Genomic DNA, 18856 nt, shown 5'->3' with positions numbered 1-18856 from the left:
CACAGTTCGAGAATATCTACTTTCAGATAGACAAGGTACGGGAGGTAATATATTTTATTGGACCAGCTTTTGTTGGTGAGAGACAACCTTTCGAGCTTACATGGAGCTCTTCTTCTCTGTGTAAGCTCAAAAGCTTCTCTCCCTCACAAACAGAATTTGGTCCAATAAAAGATATTACCTCACTCACCTTGTCTCTCTAATATCCTGGGACCAACGTGGTTATAACAATACTGCATATGCTTTCAGATAGTTATTTAGTATCTTCTGGCTGCCCTAAAAAACTTGTACATCTAGGGACTGGATGCAAGGTGTTCTCCAGGCAGGCCTCTTGGCTCTGGGGCTTGTTCCTCTATTATTCCATCACAACCAGAATTTGTTGACTTTTGTGGGACAGTGTAAGGCTCATTGCTTTCATCAGACTGTAGCCTGAATGGGAGACTTGAAAAATGAGTCTGCCTTACTGGGGTTGGGGAGATATCTGTGTAGCTGAGTCAGTATTGTTGTGGTGTGTTAAAATCAGGGTGGACTGATTTAAATCAAAGATTTTAATAATGATTTAAACTGGCAAGCAAGAAACCTTGATTTAAATAATTGATTTTTTAATCTTATTTTGCACTGGTACTTTTTAGTTACTTTCTTTAAAAGTTCATGCTCGATAGTTGATATAAACATTAAAATCTGTTGGTTTGCAACTAAATGTAGCCTTCCATTAAATTTGGTGGTTCTTTTTGCTAACCACTAGGATAAACTATATCTATACCCATTGAAGCAATTCTGTTACTCAGTGTACTCTTAATTTTTACCTTTTTTATTGTTAGAAAAGGTTGGGTGACTCATTTCTTGTTTACTAGATGATTTTGTTTACTTATGTTTTGTGTCCAGCTGCATTTGGATGGAAATTGGAATTCAATTAAAAATGCACAAAACCAACATTTTAAAATTGTTTTTTAGTTAAATAAAACAACCTTAAATATATTGGATACATAAGAAGAAACTAAGTTTATTAAAGCATATTTTGCATTTAAAGCTGATTTATTAAACAATGGAAGTATATACTGTAGTTATTGAATTGACTGATGGTTTCTCGTCACCGTGGGCCACATATTCAAAAGTATTTTGGTGCCTAAAAGTGCAGATAGATTTCTAGTGAGAGTTTCAAAAATGCTTAAACAGTTTAGGTACCTAACTCCTATTGAAAACAATTGGAACTGAAATAGTAGGAGTTAGGTGCTTTAAAACTAGGCGCCTGTCTGCATCTAGGTGCCTAAATACCTTTGAAAATCCAGTCTCTTGGTTTTAGAATTAGTAGAGCTCATCTTCTGCTACTTGATTTTTATTCATAGATTTGAAGAGTAAAACAAGCTTTCCTGCTTTTTCAGCTCCCACTTGGTGTCTCAACTTTGAACTAGCTCAAATGAATTAAAAAAAAAAAAATCTGTCCACCTGCCAGCTAAACTGAAACCAAAAGTAATTAAGGTTAATTCTGCACAGCACACTGAAAATACTTTTGGAAAAATGTTAATATTAGCATTCACTCAGTTGTAAAGGCTCACAATAATATAGTACATGACATTCTGACATATTTATAAAACTCAAGTTGACCTAAAAATTAGATTTCACCCCCGATTCTATACATACTTATTGAAGCTGCATCTTTTAACTCATTGAAATTGGAGGAGGGCTTATTGATGTAGCATATTGGTTTTTTATTTATTTAAATTATTTTAACAGTTTATAGTAAATTTAGGCCTTTACCTAGATTGTAATTTTGAACTTAAACAGGTTGATTTTGAAAAAGAAAAATGTATTTAATTTAAATAAAAACTGATTTTAAAAAATCCAGTTTTCTTCATTATTAATATATATTTTTATCCACTCCATTTTAAATTATGTAAATACTTCCAGTGAGTGAGAGACATACGTCGGAGGCCTTTCATGAATCTAAAAATAATAGAGTTCACTGGATGGATAAAATATCAGGGCTTGCTGCTATTCCTAAATTTCCAGCTGTGGACAGTGAGCTCAGTAACCCTTCATGCTGTGGATGCACATGCTTTTGGAGAGCATTTACCTACTGCTTTTAGTTGTAATACCCTTTGTATGTATGTGTATTAGACAGACTTAAAAAAGTGTGGTGTGGGGGCGCAAAGAAGATGGGGCTTCTCTTCCCTTAGCACAGGGGTGGCCAACCTGAGCCTGAGAAGGAGCCAGAATTTACCAATGTACATTGCCAAACAGCCACCGTAATATGTCAGCAGCCCCCCATAGGCCTCTCCCCCCGATCTCAGCAGCCCTCCATAGGACCCCCCGCAGCCCCGCCGATCAGTGCCTCCTGCTCCCTTCCCGAACCTCCCGATAAACTGTTTCGTGGCATGTAGGAGGTTCAGAGGGGGAGGAGCGAGGGCATGGCAGGCTCAGGGGAGGGGGCGGGAAGGGATGGAGTGGGGGCAGGACCTGTGGCAGAGCCAGGGGTTGAACACTGAGCACCCCCCAGCACATTGGAAAGTTGGCGCCTATAGCTCCAGCCCTGGAGTCGGTGCCTATACATGGAGCCACATATTAACTTCCGAAGAGCTGCATGTGGCTCCAGAGCCACAGGTTGGCCATCTCTGCCTTAGCGTAACTCTGAAAATGAAACAGTCCCAAATCCATCAATGCCACAAGAAGAGGCAGGGTTGAATATCTCAGTCTCTGATGGGTTTGTCAAATATTCCCCAACTGCTTTATAATCTTGCATGGTGTGTCTCATATACCCTCTCGGAATCCAGGGGTCAGCAAGGTACTTTTCCTACCATGCGAAAATATTCCATCGGAGAAGAGGTGTGTGGGTGGGTGTGATACAGATGCAAGAATGTTAAAAGGGGACTGAAGTTCAGAGACTTGTTGGTGCAGCTGGTATCCTCTCAGTTGTGTGGAAGGACCACTGAGCGCTACCATCCTCCTCATCCCACTCATAAAACCATGCTTATACCAGAAATGGCTTTCAGGCTGGAAAGGGTGTAATTGATGGAATAAGAAATTCAGTCACTACAAATAAACAAAAATTCCCATGGATTGTTTTCTCCTCTTTAAGCTGTTCATTCAGCACACTGGTAGAACGGAGACCCTGATTCACAGTGTAAATTTCAGTAGTGAGGTTGTTGAGCCACTTTAAAGGCATTTATAATCTGAGGATTGAGTGGCTCGTGGTTTGGTAATGGGATAATAGAGATTTTCACAGGACCCCAAATCTCATCCTGATCAGCAGTGACCAATACCAGTTACTCTGACTGAATTAATGGTCTCAGTCCAGTTGTCAAGAAACAGCTGTCTGTATAAGACTGGCATGAGGCCAGGAATTGTATAGAGCTGGGACTGAACTCATGTCCCTCTGCAGATCCGTGTGAGACATGTTGGCAAGTAATATTGTGGGGTGGAGGCTTGTGATGCTACCACCTTGTATTATACCTGTTTTATGGGTAAAAAGGACTTTTCCAGGGCTGTCAATCTAGCATCTATCATGTGATTTAAGGGTGAAGAGGGTAGAGTTTACAAATAATATTGGGTGACCTTTAGTTTGGGGAGATATACATTTCCCTCATTCCCTGATATACTTTTACATGTCCTAATGGGCTCTTTTGCTGTTGCTGCAGGAGGAGGAAGAACAAGAGGAAGAGGATGATGATGAAGATGATGATGATACAGATGACCTTGATGAACTAGACACTGACCAGTTGCTGGAGGCCGAGCTGGAGGAGGATGAGAACAATGAGAATGCTGGTGAGGATGGAGACAATGATTTCTCTCCCTCTGATGATGAGGAGCTTGCCAACTTGCTGGAAGAGGGGGATGAAGGTGAAGATGAGGATTCTGATGCAGACGAGGAAGTTGAGCTGATCCTTGGTGATAGTAAGTATACTTCTATCCTGGTGGTCACAGGTGGTACCATCCTCACAAATATGAAAGAGATAAATTTTCCCTCTGGAAAAATTGATTTCTCTCCTCCCCTCCCTGGATGAAAGGCACACTCAATCAGCTTTAGGCCTCCCAAAGTGCACCACTGGTAAATACCAACCATGGTCTGACGGAACCACCTTTGTTAGGTCTAGGAAGGAAACTGTTTCCATCTTTATTCCCAGATACACTTGAGAGAATTTAAAAGCAGGTTTTGCAACTCCTTGCGAAGGATTGTTATATGTATGCTCACAAATCCTGCTCTCCAGAGGGACCCAGACTCTTCTCTCCTCTCCTCTGCTTTGTTTATACCCTCATAGAAATGGGAAGCCATTTTCTTCCTTGCTGGTTTGAGCCTCTTCCATTTGGCTGATGTACTTTCACCTTCTGCAGTTACTTGGAGAATAACCCAGCATGGCGTTTCTGAGCTTGCTTCTTCACTGTCCCTGACCGTTCCAGTGCTAACCTAGCTCTGTGCATAAGGTTGAAGTTGTTCTCCCTCCTGGTTTGGAGAAACAGAGACTTCATTTAAAAGAAAAATAAATAACAGTTTTGGAGTTTGTCTAGCACTTCAATTTTGAAAACGTTTTTAATAAATCAAGAGAGGATGACCTTGCGGTTAAGATGGCACTGGATTGAGACTCAGGAGATCTGAGTTTTGTTGCCGTCTCTTCCATAGATTTCCTGTGTGATCTTAAGTATTCACTCAGTGTCTCTGTGCTGCAGTTTCCCATCTGTCAAATGGAGGTAGTAGCACTGCCCTACCTTACATGAGCGTTGAAGATAAATGATGTCTGAGGTGCTAAAGTATTGCAGTGATGGGGCTGGATGGGAACCGAGACGGAAACCTGACCTCTTTGGTGGCAGGTTGGAAGGCTTCGAGTGGCAATTCTCAGTTTCTGAGCTGGTGTTTCCTTCCACACTAAGTTCAGAGTCTCTCACTGGCAGACTCATCCATGTTCTTCTTCTGTTTCATTGTAGTGCAGCCCTGCTCCTCTGTGATCAGACTCATGAATTTGGGGATAATGCCCCCTCAGGTCTCCAGAGATTTTCTTATATGTATGTCAGTCAGTTCGCAGTTCTCTTGAAGGTGGTAGGTATTTTGTCCAAACAGGACATTTGTATAGGTCTAATTAAAAATGGATTGCACTTTAACACATACTTAGCGGTATTATTTTGTGAGAGTGGGGTTGACCTATGACAGGGTTCTAAACTGAAACTAAAGAAAACCTCCGTTTAGGAGTCACCAGTGCCAGGAAGAGAAGTCACTAAAACTCGGTCCTGCAGGGCCTTTTCACCACTTTCTGGCCCTTCTGCCAGAGGGGGAGACTGACATTCTGTGCTGCATCTGCCTCACCCCACTTACTTTACTGTTAGAGGAAAGACAAAGTCCTGTGGGGCTGCCTCTGGCCTGTCCACTAACTTCCTGTTTCCTCTGATGGGGCTACAGGGCTGCTGTGAGCACTCAGCAGCTGTGCGGGGAACACCCAGTAGGAATGGTAAGGAAGCCACAAGAACCTGACATCTCTGCACTTTGGTTTGTAAGCACCCAAGGGGAATGAGTATTGAGGAAGGAGTTGAGGACAGGTAGGTAGCAGACACTGGTGGGAAGGAGAGGGGAGGTTACACAGAAATGGGTGAAAATTTGTGCACTTTGAAAAGGAGCTTATTTGAACTTGACTGTCTTTAAAAACCTCTGCATTTGCAAGTAAATTGGCTCTTAGTTCCAATAAATAGCTGTAGTGTATACATGTGGCATTTACATCAATCTGTGATTGAGTCTCAGTAGAAGGGGAGGCGGCTGCAGCAGAGAATAAGTGATCATCTGACATCCAGGCAATGTGAGTACATCTTTCCTGCTCAGGACTTTGAATACTGGGGTCACTGAGATCCCTAGGTGGCTCCAAAATCTCAAATGGGCGCCAAGCATTTAGACTTGATGCCTAAAGTATTAGAAACTACTCAGTCTAGCGCACTGAGAAGCACACAGAAAATTCCAAGTTTACATGGGAAAGAGAAAGCAGAGGCTTCTATTAGAGAGGCCAGCAGGTAACAGATCTGACACTTAGGGGCAGTAGTTAAAAGTAATCATCCAACTCTTGATTCTCAAGGGAATTAGAGACACCTCACCACTCATTCCTGAGCAGCCTCCGGTTTATAGAAGGGGAAGGGCGTAAATGTAGAGAGGTGAGGGGTGGGGCGTTACTAATATGGCAATTGGGCATGTGATATCAAGTTTATTCTGGGTTATTATTATTCAGATCTAGATTTGGACTGGTGGTTTGAAGTTGTCAACCCTTCAGTGAAATTGCAGCCTGTGAACGCTGGTGGGGGGGGTTTGTGAGACCCCTTTCCAATGGGCACACTGAGGGGAAACAGGCTGGCACTCACCTATGCTCCACCAGAGCACTATCCATGACTGGTTCCCCCCACCCCATCGCATGTCCCCTCCCAGCTATCCCCCACCCCATCTCCTTGTTACCCACTTCATTTCTTGGTGTTGTAGAAAATAGGGAGGAGGTAGAAAGGAAGCAGAAGAAATGCGGGTCCAGGAGTTGCTGATCCCTTTCCTGTGTATGTGGTGGCCTGGGCCATGGGGAGGGAGCTAGAGCCACAGCCTGGCGAGGAGGAGCTGCCGGAGCAGTTGGCTGGCTCTCTTCTTGCTCTGGCTCCCCCTGCTGGCCCATGTGCTTCTGCAAATCATAGAATCATAGAATATCAGGGTTGGAAGGGACCCCAGAAGGTCATCTAGTCCAACCCCCTGCTCAAAGCAGGACCAATTCCCAGTTAAATCATCCCAGCCAGGGCTTTGTCAAGCCTGACCTTAAAAATCTCTAAGGAAGGAGATTCTACCACCTCCCTAGGTAACGCATTCCAGTGTTTCACCACCCTCTTAGTGAAAAAGTTTTTCCTAATATCCAATCTAAACCTCCCCCACTGCAACTTGAGACCATTACTCCTCGTTCTGTCATCTGCTAATACCTGAGTCAGGTGCTTTTTGTGTCTCAATTCAGCATATGCAGTTTTGAATGGTGCCTCACTAGCCATGCCAGCTAAAGTTGGGGTAGGATGGAAACAGGTTTGGGAGTAGGGGGCATTCTGGCTCTGTACATACATAGCTATTATGGACATAGTGCTCCTAAGGACAGTTTTGCAGAGATACAGCACTATGGGGTGTTCTTGTTCAGAAGCTAGCCAAAGCGGTTTGTGAGGTAATTCCTTTAGACTTCTTCCCACTGCCATCAGTCACAAGGCCTACATGAGTCACCAAGCAAAAGGGACTTGTCACAGCTCCACCTGGCCCACTGAAGAAGTTCCAGGCCTCGGCCAAAGGGGTCATTTATGAGTAGCAGTAGCACCCCTTGCACTGAGTGCGCTGCCTGCTCAGAAGTTGCTGAGCAGGTGCCCTGTGATTTTGGGCTATTTGAGGCTCTACTTTGAACTTGTATAGCTGCAGCTAGCCCTCCAAAGATGCAGGGGAACTTCACAGCCATCTCAGAGACTATAGCTAGGCATGGAACTTCACAGCCATGCTCTGGTCAGGTTGCACTTGTATGGTTAGCTGGGTCCTGTGACAGCTCCTCTTTTTGGACTCAGCTTTGTCAGGCTAGTGTGGTCCAGGTCCAGCATGCATCTTGTACTTACCTAATCATAATCTTCTCCTCTACCTTCCCTGAGGCAGCAGTCACGTTTAACAAGTTCCCAGCCGTGGGGAGACCAGTGAGCCTCAGAGACTCTGATCCTTGTATTCACTGCTTAAGAGTCCAATCTTGAGATACACTATCCAATGGATAACACTTTGCCTCTTCTCCCCTGCCCCCCAGTGGTACAGGCCCTCTGAAGAGCTTCTGACTGGCCATACTGGTATTTCTTGACAACCCTCCCGAAGCTTGGCACAGTTAGTATGCCCGTGTACAGTGTGGGGACGTAATAATTAAAGGAACAATGAAAATGGGGAAGTGAGTGACCCTGGTATTCATGTCATGGGCGGGGAGGAGTTGCCTTTTCAGGAATGACCTGTGAAAACCTTTAAAATGTGCAGATGTTCCTCTCAGCCTCGTGCATCACTTGGGTTGGAGGGGATCTGTTTGAAGCTTGGCCTTTCTGGACCAGCGCAATTTCTGCGCCCACTGGGGTTCTTGCAGAAGCTCGTTTCACTGTCTGAGTCCCTGGGATGTACTTATGAAAACGCTCCTAGAAAATGTGGGGCTGTCTCCCCTTTGTAATGCCCTACAGAAAGCAGCTCAGCAGGAATTCGGATCCAGGACCTAGGGAGAAGCCTCTTGCTAGCAGGCTGAACTCTGGTATCTGCAAGAAAAGTGTCTGATTAAAATGGGCATTTCAGTCCCTCTTGCTGGTGACTGGCAACTCGCAGCAGAGTGACTTGTTTTTGAGTGTTTAGCTGAGTTGTGATCTGCTATTCTAACATCTGGAAGGGTGACTGCCAAGCTAGTATGTGAGTTCTTTACAGGTATGTATTTGCAGATTTAAGGGTTTGTGTTGAGAACAGCCAGCGTTTGAATGGAAGAGCCCTACAGGACCCAGTGAAGCGTTGTGCTCTCCCTTATGGCAGTTATAACAGGTCTGTGTGGTCTCACTTGGGCAATGTGAGAACAGTTGACAAGATAAGTGCTTGCAAACATCTTGAAAGGTTCTGTGCTGTCTGGCCAGTGGAGTGATAGTGGTTTGTTAAGAAGGACTGAGGCATACATTGGGTTGTTAAGAAGAACACGGCTGAATGCTGATCAGCCAAGAAATTCTTTCCCTATGAGATCAGGATGCCCCTCTCTCATTCAGTTCCCACCTGCTATTAATAAATAACTTATTTGTCTGCCTCTTTTCCTCTCCATGTTTTCTGGACTCTTCAGATCTGTTGTCCCTCCTCCTTCCCCATGTAACCTAGTTGCTATTTTACAGCAGTACTTTGTGGCTCAGCTCCCATTGCATTGCCATAGCTACTGCTCTCCTAGGCTTTACAATAAAGGCTGAGACTTGATTGGCTGGTGGGTCACCGCACACATCTGAAAGGGCAGCCAAGCATTTTGGGCAGGAACCCTCTGGAACTTCAGCTTCCCTTCAGTTCCCCTGACTTTTCAGCCCAGGAGCTGCTGTCCCTTGCCCAGCCCTGCCCCATGGCAGAACATGCAGATGGGTTGACTTGTACTTTCCCTTGAAACTTCTGAGATGTGTGGCAGCTGGTTCTCCTGAAGTGGTCTGAGATCTTGGCCCAGCCTGGCCACAGAAATCAGCAGCACCAGAGAGTTGCTATAAACATTTCCTCTGGATAAATCGGGACCATGGAAATAGCTCCCAGATCATCTTTTTAAGCAAAAGGAAGAGTTGAAAGGAGTCCCACTGCTTGTGAAGTACTCCAGTTGGGCTGGAGGAGACAACACAGCATTGAGTTGTCTGGGCAGTGAGCTTGTTATACAGGATAGTTCAGAATATAAAACGTTTCTTTGACTAAGTTTTGCCAACCCATTTTTCCTACCCATATTAAAGGTACCTACAAAGGGCAAAAACCAGGCTTGTGCCCTGAGCTACTTCCCCCCCCCCCTTTTTTTTTTTTAAAAGGCCTAAAAGGTTTGTCCCTGTTTTTATGAGGCTTTGCTTACACTGGAAGGGTCTCTGGAGAGCTCGTGAAATGTAAGAGGTCATAAGAGACTGGAAGCTGAGGGGAGAAGTGACTTTTGGTTACTCTTTAAAATTGCTTTTAACACCTAGTTAACTGTAGCACTCAACAAATACTTAGGAGAAAGACCGTCTTTGTTAAAGATTCAGTAACCATGTCACTTCAGCTAGGGCCTGAGAACTCATGATATTCATCTCTGCCACTTTATACTCCCCTGCTGCACAACTGAGGGAGACTGGACTTTCCTGTTTAAAGTTAAAGCAAGTGGTGGTCATGGGGGAGGTGGGCCTGTTGGCAAATACTTTCATGTCTTCATTCTGCTTCACAAAGCTAAAAAGGGCAAAAGCCTGTTTTTTAGAAATCCTCTGCAGGTCACCTTTAATGAGTGCTGTGCAGTTAATTCATTGTGAAGTGCTTGTGGGAGATGCTACAAATGATGGTATAAATATAATGAATTATTGACTTTCCTCACTAATGAGGTCCCAGCAGTGCACTGCCTGGAAAGACAACAACTGTTCAATAAGAATGTAGCTTTTGGTGTCCAGTTTGCTACATAATGAACTAGTAACTTCTGCAGAGGCCACCCTTCGAAGTCGGATGTAGTTTCTTGAAATGTGTGGGATGACTGTGTGTTGCAAAACCACATCTGTCCTGTCCCAACAACATGAAGTTACGTCATTTATATGTTCCCAATAAGTTGTGCAAATATCTTACATATGAGTAACCTCTTGGTGGAAAGTTCCAGCTCCTAATGCTAAGGAGTTCATTGGTCTGGGGTCAGTTTGCTTGAGCAGGTGGTGGTCATCTCTGGTAACTGACTGATGCAGAACAGGCTCCATTACTTAGCTGGCCTGACAGCTGCATTTTTTGACATACACCAAACAAATAACCCATGTGTCCCCTTTCCAGCTGACAGCTCAGATAACTCTGACTTGGAAGATGACATAATCTTGTCTCTGAATGAGTGAGGAGTGACAACCACACAGGGTGTTGGCATCAGGAGAAGTTCCCTTCACAGAAGACAAGAGACCAACTCGGAAGCAATTTCTGAGCACCCCTTGGGACATCCAAGGAACTCCAGCCCATCAGTTGTGTTTGTTTGGGTCAGATTGAGGCGCTTGAATAAACAGACCAGGGGCTAGGCCTCTTTCTCTCTGCCTTTTTTTTTTTTAAGTTTTAATTTTAGGCTGAGATGAGACTCTCCTCTCCACGGAAACGTCTGAAGCTATTTCAGAATATATTTTCTTTGTACAAAGTTCTTTCCTAAAGAACAAAAATAGTTTTATATAAAACCAAAAAAAAAAGCAAAAAAAAAAAAAAAAGGCAGGTGTTATAGTAAAAAGAGTCTGAACTTTGTATCAATCTAGTACCTTGTTACCACGGGTCAGGCTTTGGGGGAGAAAAATTGTTTAAAATGAACAAAAGGGGTATTTTTACTCAGAGTACTAAATGAATAAGAGGATCATGGTTTCTAAAATTGCTGAGAAGTGAGAATTTTTTTTTTTAAAATAGGTGTTGCCATCTGCTGCTAGCTTGTGTATGCGTCACCTGCCTTCAGAGAAAAGCCCAAGGGGGTAACTGAACCTCCAGCCTGCTTTAAGCAGAGGTTCTTGCTGTAATAGCAGCCAGAGGGGGAGGCTGACACCCTGATATTCATGGAGACAAGGGGCTCTCGGATTGCAGTGTGGACTCTTCTTCCCCCCCTTGTGATTCAAGGTTTTTTTTAATCTTTTTTTCTCCCTTTCACACCCTCTGTGGAAACTGCAAATTGAAGGTCTTTCTTTAATGTAAAGTGTATTTATTAAAAAAATAAAATACAAGTCCTGTCTCTATGTATGGCTGTGAGCTGTATTCCCCCTCAGACCTGCCCAAATAGTATTTGACAGCACAGTATCTCCCAGGACACACCAAGCAGCCTTCTGTAGGAGAAATGGCTGAGTTGCAACACAAAGAACAAGGTAAATCAGGTGGGAGGAAGGAGCAGTGCAGCAATTACAAAGAACTGTTAACTTAAAAGTTCTGTCACAGAACTGAATGTTTTGTCCTTCACTCACTTAAGGCTGTCCACCAGAGCTATGCCTCGGACATCCCTGACAACTCTTCCAGATTCCTCTTTTTACCAGGTTAGAGCGAAACAAATATTTACTGATTAACAGCATACTTGGTCTTCCTCGAAACAAAACTTTTACTACTATGATTTAAGATATACCTGAACATTTATTACACTGTTATGGGCACTACATAACCCCACTGGACTGTTGCAGAAAACCATTGTGATATTAACACCAGAGAAGAATAGAGATAAGTCAAATGAGGTGTTACTGTTTACAAGATCGCAAGGGCCCCACCTTAAAAATCACCTAGATTAGGTGCCTTTTTGGCTTTAAGTTACACAAAATCCAGGCCCTAACAAAACCCACCACATATAGCCTGGTGCTCAGAAAACATGCCACCACTTGGCTGTGGTTGAAAAAGTCTCTCTTCTGAAAACTTTTACAGCTTTCTTAACTTACCCTGGTGAGTCAGAGCAATGCTCTAGCTGGGTTGCTCTCTTGCCTATTCCTAGAATTCAGAATGGGAAGTTTGCACACAGAGAGTGATGTTTAGTAGAGAGCAGGGAGGCCCAGTGAGTTCCTCTCTCCTCCTTAGCTCGAGAGTCAGGCCTGCGCTACCCTGAGTAGAGTGTTTTTAAACTACAAGGGGAGATGGCCTTTACTCTCTGTCCACCCTCCGACAGTTGCTAATTCACTTTGTCTATCCTAGAGAAATTAACCATTTGGTCCACTTAAGACTGTTTCAAACAGGTTACATGCATGCTAAATACCCTCACAGTATGCCTACAGTGCCACTTCAGCTGGGGAGATTGCTGGTAACAGTACAAGTGGTACGTAATGCTGCTACTGTTGTCAACAGTGCATCAAGGGCTTTTTGAAATCTCCCACAGGGAGCAGTGCCAGGATATGTACCCTAGGGGCCATGGACATACTGAATGGTTTGTGCTCTACATCAGCTCTATCCTACCAACCCAATTCTCCAGTTGAGCAAGACAGCCTAGAAATCAGTCCAACCAGGTGCTCTTCCCAGGGTACTGTCCCCAAAAATGGCCCCTGAACTGCTGCTAAAACCAGTACAAAACCCAAGTGTAGACAAAGCAGAACCATTTTTACCACCATGATGGTGTTAGGCTTTTCAGCACGTTTACTAAAACAGCCAAAACAAAACAAAAAGTTCACTGCTGGACCTATGGCCACACTACACCTCCCAGTGCTAGTTTCAGAGTAGGTGGAAATTGTTCTGGTGTCTTTTCCCCAGTGCAGAGACGGGCTTACATTTTCCATTATCATTCCCCCCGCCGTATCAGGCAGGATTCACATTTACCAAGAACCATGCCTGTATGTATCTAAAAGATACCATGGGGCTGGTCTCCTACAGTCAATTAGGTGTTAAGGTCACATGACATTACCACCTGTCACACCTCCCTAATGTTGCCATTCTCTCACTGCATCTTCGCTGAGCCTATGAAGGAAGGGTTCTCATAGCTGGAAAAAAAGTCATAGACCTAACAGCAGCCATGTGTTATTACTTGCTTGTCGGTACATTCCTCATGCCTTTTCTGCACCTAGCATACATTTGATGCTAGACAGATAACAGGCACCTGTTTTTATAGTAACTTTATTTTTTAGTTTGGTAGATGTCTGACTACGCATGACAGCAGGGGTACAACCACATCCTGGGAATGATGGACTCCATTCATAAACACAGAGCCATACTGAACAGAAACGCATTCAGGAAGCAATGGCACAAGGCTAAAGCGCTAATAATCTGAAGTTCTAATTACTATTTACTTGAGCCTTGGCATTGCAGAGCTCAAGTAACATTTTTCTGGCTTTGGCCTCAGGGAATCATCTGTCTCTCGAACCGTCCAATGCAGATTATATAACAAGCAGTCATTGCCACTCAACCACAGAAGCAGTAGCAGCTAGAATTCACAGCAATAGAGTCAGTTCACAACTGCACTTTCCTCCACCTCAATGCACAGGATGTTTGTGACAGAAGCTAGAGTTGCTCTCTAACACTGACCATGTGGAATATTTAATAGCAGTTACTTTTGTTTTTTGAAACCAACACTTCAAGGTGTTGATAGGAACCATCAACACAGTTAAAACACTGAAAGCCCTAGTCAATCCAGCCAGCCTTGAACTTTGGGGGCACGGTATTATTATTATTGAAGCCTCATTATTAAACTCACGCAGTAGCTCTATTTTAATATAACTGCAGTATTAAATAAAAGCAACAAATTGTTTACATTATTGAAACAAGCAACTGACCATGCACCAACAATGCTGTCCCTAGTCTGAAACTGCAGGATAAATGGGCTTTATTAGCGTGAATTAACCTCCCCCCTTACATAGCTTCTGCCACCAGTCGTACCAGCATATTAGCTGACAGCACGGTTTTAAAAGGGTCTTTGGCAACTTTCTGCTACTGAGTGTCTGGCTCACACCCACATGTGCAAAAGAGATTTTGGGTCCTCCAGCATTGTTGTTTTACAACAAAAAAAGTCTCTGGAAATTCAAAAGCAAACTTAGGGTTTTTTTTTATATCCTGGAAACGCTTCGCTACAACTGCTAAAGGCTACCAGCATTATAAAATAATGGTACTGTGTGGATTTTAAATCAAGTTTGGAATGGTTAACCCCCATCATTAAGATACTGAGAAATTAGAGAGGCAAATGTTCTAGCTTCTGTCAGACAATCACCTCACAGACTACCAGCAGGAACCGCCCTTTCTTCAGTTCCAGTTTTCATTCCTTGTTTATGCTCTTACTGCGGCACAACTTCCCAGGATCTTAGGAAAATTAACACCGTTAATTATGTTTTTAAACAGCCAAAAGGTATTTTTTCCTCCTTTAGAATCCCGCGACCAATTTAACTTTGGCAAAACCATGGCAGTTAAACTCTGCCCTATACAAAAGGGCACCTGCAGTGCAGTAAAAACTAAGCTTGTCCCCTTTATTTGTTTATGTATAACAGAGGCCCAAAAGGGTTCTCTCTCCAAAGAGGAAAGGGATGGGTTTTTTCAATCCTGCTTGATTTTTTCCCCCACCCTTAAAAATTATCAGGAATGTCAAGCCTTGTCTACCTATATTTTTTTGAAGCTTCTTGGTCAGTGCTTGCGACTGAATGGATAAGGAAATTAACCTTTTACAAGCAGCTTTTTTCTCTTAAAAAGAAGATTTAAAACTATGAAGAAGATTCACTTCTATTGATCAAGATTCACTTCCTTGAAACTTATCTACCTGGGACACCTCTATCAAATATTGGAGAAGTAGCAAAGTGTCAAGACTCAAATTTATAATATACAAAGCAAACAGGCCAAGAACATGAATTGACATTTCAGTGTCTCTCATACATCATAAAGAAGTCTTCCCCCAATCTTCCAGGGCTCCTGGAAAGAGGGAGGGGAAATATAGGTCTGAAAAACTGGAAAGGGAGGAGGCACCATCTTTTAGCTCTTGGGCAGACAGGGAACCAGCCCCTCGTAGGGCCATAAAAACCAAGATACTGCACAAGATTAAAAATCCATCAGTGAACAAGGCTTTACTGACAACTTTCCATACAGTTAAAAAATAAAAATACAGAACACAGTGGACAGTGTCACATATTAAAAAATGAATAAAAGTGGATCTATTCAAATGGTATTAAAATTAATTCGAAACTAAAAATCTTACAATTTTGTTTAAGATATACTGGGCTTCCACCAAAATGATCGGCCTTAAAAACAACTGGGCTGTGACACACACAAAGAAAACATGGAATCTGAAGAGACAGTGTGGGCTAGGCAGTGTCTTTGACTATAACTATCACCATATGTTCTTCTTCTAACTTTCCCAATGTCCTTAGTGCTGACTGGAGGTACTGCTGAGAGAATTCACAGGGAGGGAAAGCGTAAAGCATGCCTGTGCTGTCTCTGCACTTCGCCCCTCCCACAGGTAGGCTGATCACCCCAGCAGCCTGCTTCTGTTTCAAGTAGGAGACCAGATTCCTGAGAAGCCTTCGCTGCAAGCCAGGCTCCACAACAGGAAAGGTCCCCTCAGCCCCTACCCCTGCTTGGGTGGCTTGGGTAGCCAGTAGCACAGCATAACCATTAGGACTGCCTTGTTTGATACGGCGAGTTACTTCATCCAGCTTGGGCTGGTCAAGCCGAAGTCTTTGAGCAATCTTGAGCTGTGTTAACTTCCCACCAGATGAATGGTCTTTTAGGAGCCCATTGATGACACCTAGGTCTCCCTCCAGGATGTGCATAGACGTGGGGAAGCAGCTATTTTTTAACACAAGAAGCCCGTTCCAAGCAAGTTGCAGTGTCTGAGCGAATTCTGATAAGTTCTTTACTTTTTTGGTCTCAGATTTTGGTTCCTCGTGAGTTTTTGATTCCGATTCACCAGTTCGATGATTGCGTTCGCTGTCCCTTTTTTTAGGCTGAGGAAGATCAGAAGTTTCACGATGGGGTTTCTCCTCAGACACATGTCGGTTGTTCTGAAGGGAGTTACTCTGGTCTCTCTCTGTTCCAGACTCTGTAGTGTTGTTCTCTTTGCGAACCCTGTCTGGGCTGCGATCTAAAGCTAGCCCACTGGCCTTTGTCCTGCCTCTGTCCTCGTAAGGTGAATGAGCAGTCCTTCCACGGTCACTGGAAAGGCTCCGGCGTTTCCGCCGTTCTTCCCAAGGCTTGGGCACGCTGCGGTCACTGTCACTACCCCAGCGTTCTCCGCTGCGACTACGCACGGATCGGCTGTAGCTCTCCAAGTTATTTCTGCGTTCAGCATTTTTGGCAGGGCTAGCCCAGTCTACCTCTGCAAAGCTCCTGTCTCGGTCTGAGTACAGGAGATGTGGAGGAGTCCTATCTCTCACCCTTAAGTCTTGCTCTAGGCTTCTGTGCCTGCTATATCCATCAGGTAACAGCTCATAGTGCACTGGGAGTGGTGCAGGCTGGTACTGCTGGGGGTATCTTGTCTCTTCAGCTTTGGCAAAATCCACTCTAAGTCTCCTCTCCGGTCCACCCAAGGGGAAGCCCCTCATCTGCGCACAGGCAGCCTGGGCAGCATCCAAGCTTTCATACTGAATATAAGCAAAGCTATCCCCCTTCACATAGTCAATAGTCCTGATGCTACCAAAGCGATCAAACTCCCTAGCAAGGGCAGCCAGGGATGTACTTGGTCCAAGGCCGCCTACCCAGAGTCGAGTAGTAGGGTTGGCTTTACCATAGCCAATTTTGATTGGGTTCCTGCCAACAACCCGGCCAGACATGGCAACCTTTGCCCGATGGGCCATGTCCAAGTTCTGGAACTTGAGGAACGCATAGGCCCCACCTTGGCCTCGAGCAGGGCGCTTGATCACTACCTCCTCAATGATGCCATACTTCTCAAAAGCACGTCTCAGCTCCACCTCTGAGACATTATGATCCAAGTTCCCAATGAACAGGTTCCGGGTGGCTCTCTGGTCATCCTCTGGCATCAGGTCTTCCTCAGCCACTATGGGGTAGCCATAGGGTCGGCCACGCTCATCATACAGCCCATAGTAATCCAGAGCCCTCTCCCGCTCCCGGGAGAGCCCAAGCGCAGCAGCCTCCAAGGCAAAGGCTGCAGCCGCGGCATGAGCATGCCGGGGCCTTGGCTCCCTCAATAAAGGGCTGGCAACAGGCGAGAGCGACCTCTGCTTATACTGGTAAGCGCTGTGGATGGGTGGCAGGTAGCTCAGAGGCTCTGGGGAGGGCACTGGTGGGGGTGTGCGGCTCCTGCGACCCCCACGCAGATACACAGGCTCCACCTTTAGGGGACGATCATACAGAAGAAGCTGCCGGGCCCGGGCGTGTCTGCGGGCATCGCGGGCGTCCCCTGGGTGCCGGAAGTTGACATAGGCGACACGGCCGAGCTCGGGCGTGTGGGAGAGCTTGACACTGATGTCGCCAGCGCCCCCACTCGCAAACCGCTGGAACTGGCGGAAGAGCCCATCCTCCAGCAGCTGGTCAGGCAGCGCTGCACTCAGCCCACTCACCAGCAACGTCTTGTACTCGCAGGAGCCGGGTGGCTCCACCACGAGCCCTGGCGAGCCCCCCAGCGGGGCCAGCAGCAGGGAGGGTGCTGCCCCTGGCGGGGGGGCAGCCAGCAGCAGTGACGGGGCTACCACGGCCCCCGGGAGGGCCTTGGCCTTGGGGGCCCCTAGCGCCCGCGACGACGACGAGGAAGAGGTGGAGGGAGGGGCGGCCTGGCTGCTGCGGGCGCTGGAGGCCGACCCACCTCCCGCCGTGCGGTGGTTGGAGTCGCTGCCCCCGGCCCGCTCGTCACCGCGGTGGCTCCGGGAGCTAGAGGCGCCGCTGCCACCGCTGGGCGGGAGCTTGTCCCGGCTACTGCGGGAGGTGCCCGAGCTCCGGTGCGGGGCCCGCCGGCTGCTGCTTTCCCGTTCTCGCTCCCGGGGCCGCTTGGCGGCGGCGGCTCGGCCTCCCCCCGCCCCGCCCGGGCTGGGGTCCCGCTCGCTGCCCCGCTTCATGGCTCCGGGGCCCGCGACTCAGGAGGCGCCTCCGGCGGCCGCCGCCATCTTGGACAAAAGGGAACGAAGGCGGCTCCGGAGTGCGGCCGCCGCGCCGCGCGGGCCATACGTCATCATTCTGCGCCTCGCCGCATAGTGGCGTCAGGAGTAATGGCGAGCTAGCGCCGAGGCACCCGCCGCCTGACAAGGGACAACCTCCCGCCACCCGCGCGGCCAGAGTCATGTGACGTACAAGGACCAATGGGGTAAGCGACAGTTACATCTTCGCCCCCTGACAGGGGACCAACGGGGAGGGTGCCGGCTTCGAGTGAGGGGAGGAACGGGCGGTGGCCCGGCCCCGCACAGCGCCCCTTGCCGCAGGAGCGCAGCGGGCCCTGCTACCCGACCTCGGCCAACAGCGCCAGCCTGCTTTGGGGCGGAGGCCAGGCCCGTTCCTGACGAAAGCGGCGTTGGCTCCGGCAAGCAGCCCCGGGGGGCGCGACGGCCTCGGCCCAGCGCCTGAAGGGAGGCGCTTCGCCCCAGGCCCCCGCGGCCCCGGCCCGGCCCCCCTGCTGCGCTGGGCAAGGAACACACACCCCTCCCCTTTCCCCCATTAAACACCCTGCAGCAGGCAGGGCTGGGGTAAAGCTGCATTTACACAAGCAGGCTGCAGGCCCAGGCCTAACCCCGCCCCCCGCCTGAGACAGCGCTAGAGGCGCAGTCCCTACCCTGCCTGGAGTCTGTGACTCCCAGTGAAGCTTTTGTATGG

General features: G+C 46.6%; 2 protein-coding genes across 3 annotated transcripts in view; one reads left to right on the top strand and one right to left on the bottom strand.

The window, feature by feature from the left end:
- Positions 1-11384, top strand: part of DCAF1 (DDB1 and CUL4 associated factor 1) — a 108105-nt gene extending 96721 nt beyond the window's left edge. For both annotated transcript variants that reach the window (XM_084634643.1, XM_084634644.1), the window contains exons 23-24: positions 3633-3888; positions 10475-11384. In XM_084634643.1, the coding sequence (XP_084490769.1) occupies positions 3633-3888; positions 10475-10533 (315 nt within the window). In that variant the 3' untranslated portion in view covers positions 10534-11384. The remainder of the gene's footprint in view (positions 1-3632; positions 3889-10474) is intronic.
- A 3765-nt stretch (positions 11385-15149) lies between these two features.
- Positions 15150-18235, bottom strand: RBM15B (RNA binding motif protein 15B). The gene has a single exon (XM_084634064.1). It carries the CDS (start codon positions 18106-18108, stop codon positions 15403-15405), a length of 2706 nt encoding a protein of 901 aa, XP_084490190.1. The 5' UTR covers positions 18109-18235; the 3' UTR covers positions 15150-15402.
- Positions 18236-18856: the final 621 nt, after the last annotated feature.

The sequence above is a fragment of the Lepidochelys olivacea genome (assembly GCF_965140295.1).
Source record: "Lepidochelys olivacea isolate rLepOli2 genome assembly, chromosome: 7".
NCBI classification, from domain to species: Eukaryota; Metazoa; Chordata; order Testudines; family Cheloniidae; genus Lepidochelys; species Lepidochelys olivacea.
This window is presented reverse-complemented; position numbering and strand designations above follow the sequence as displayed.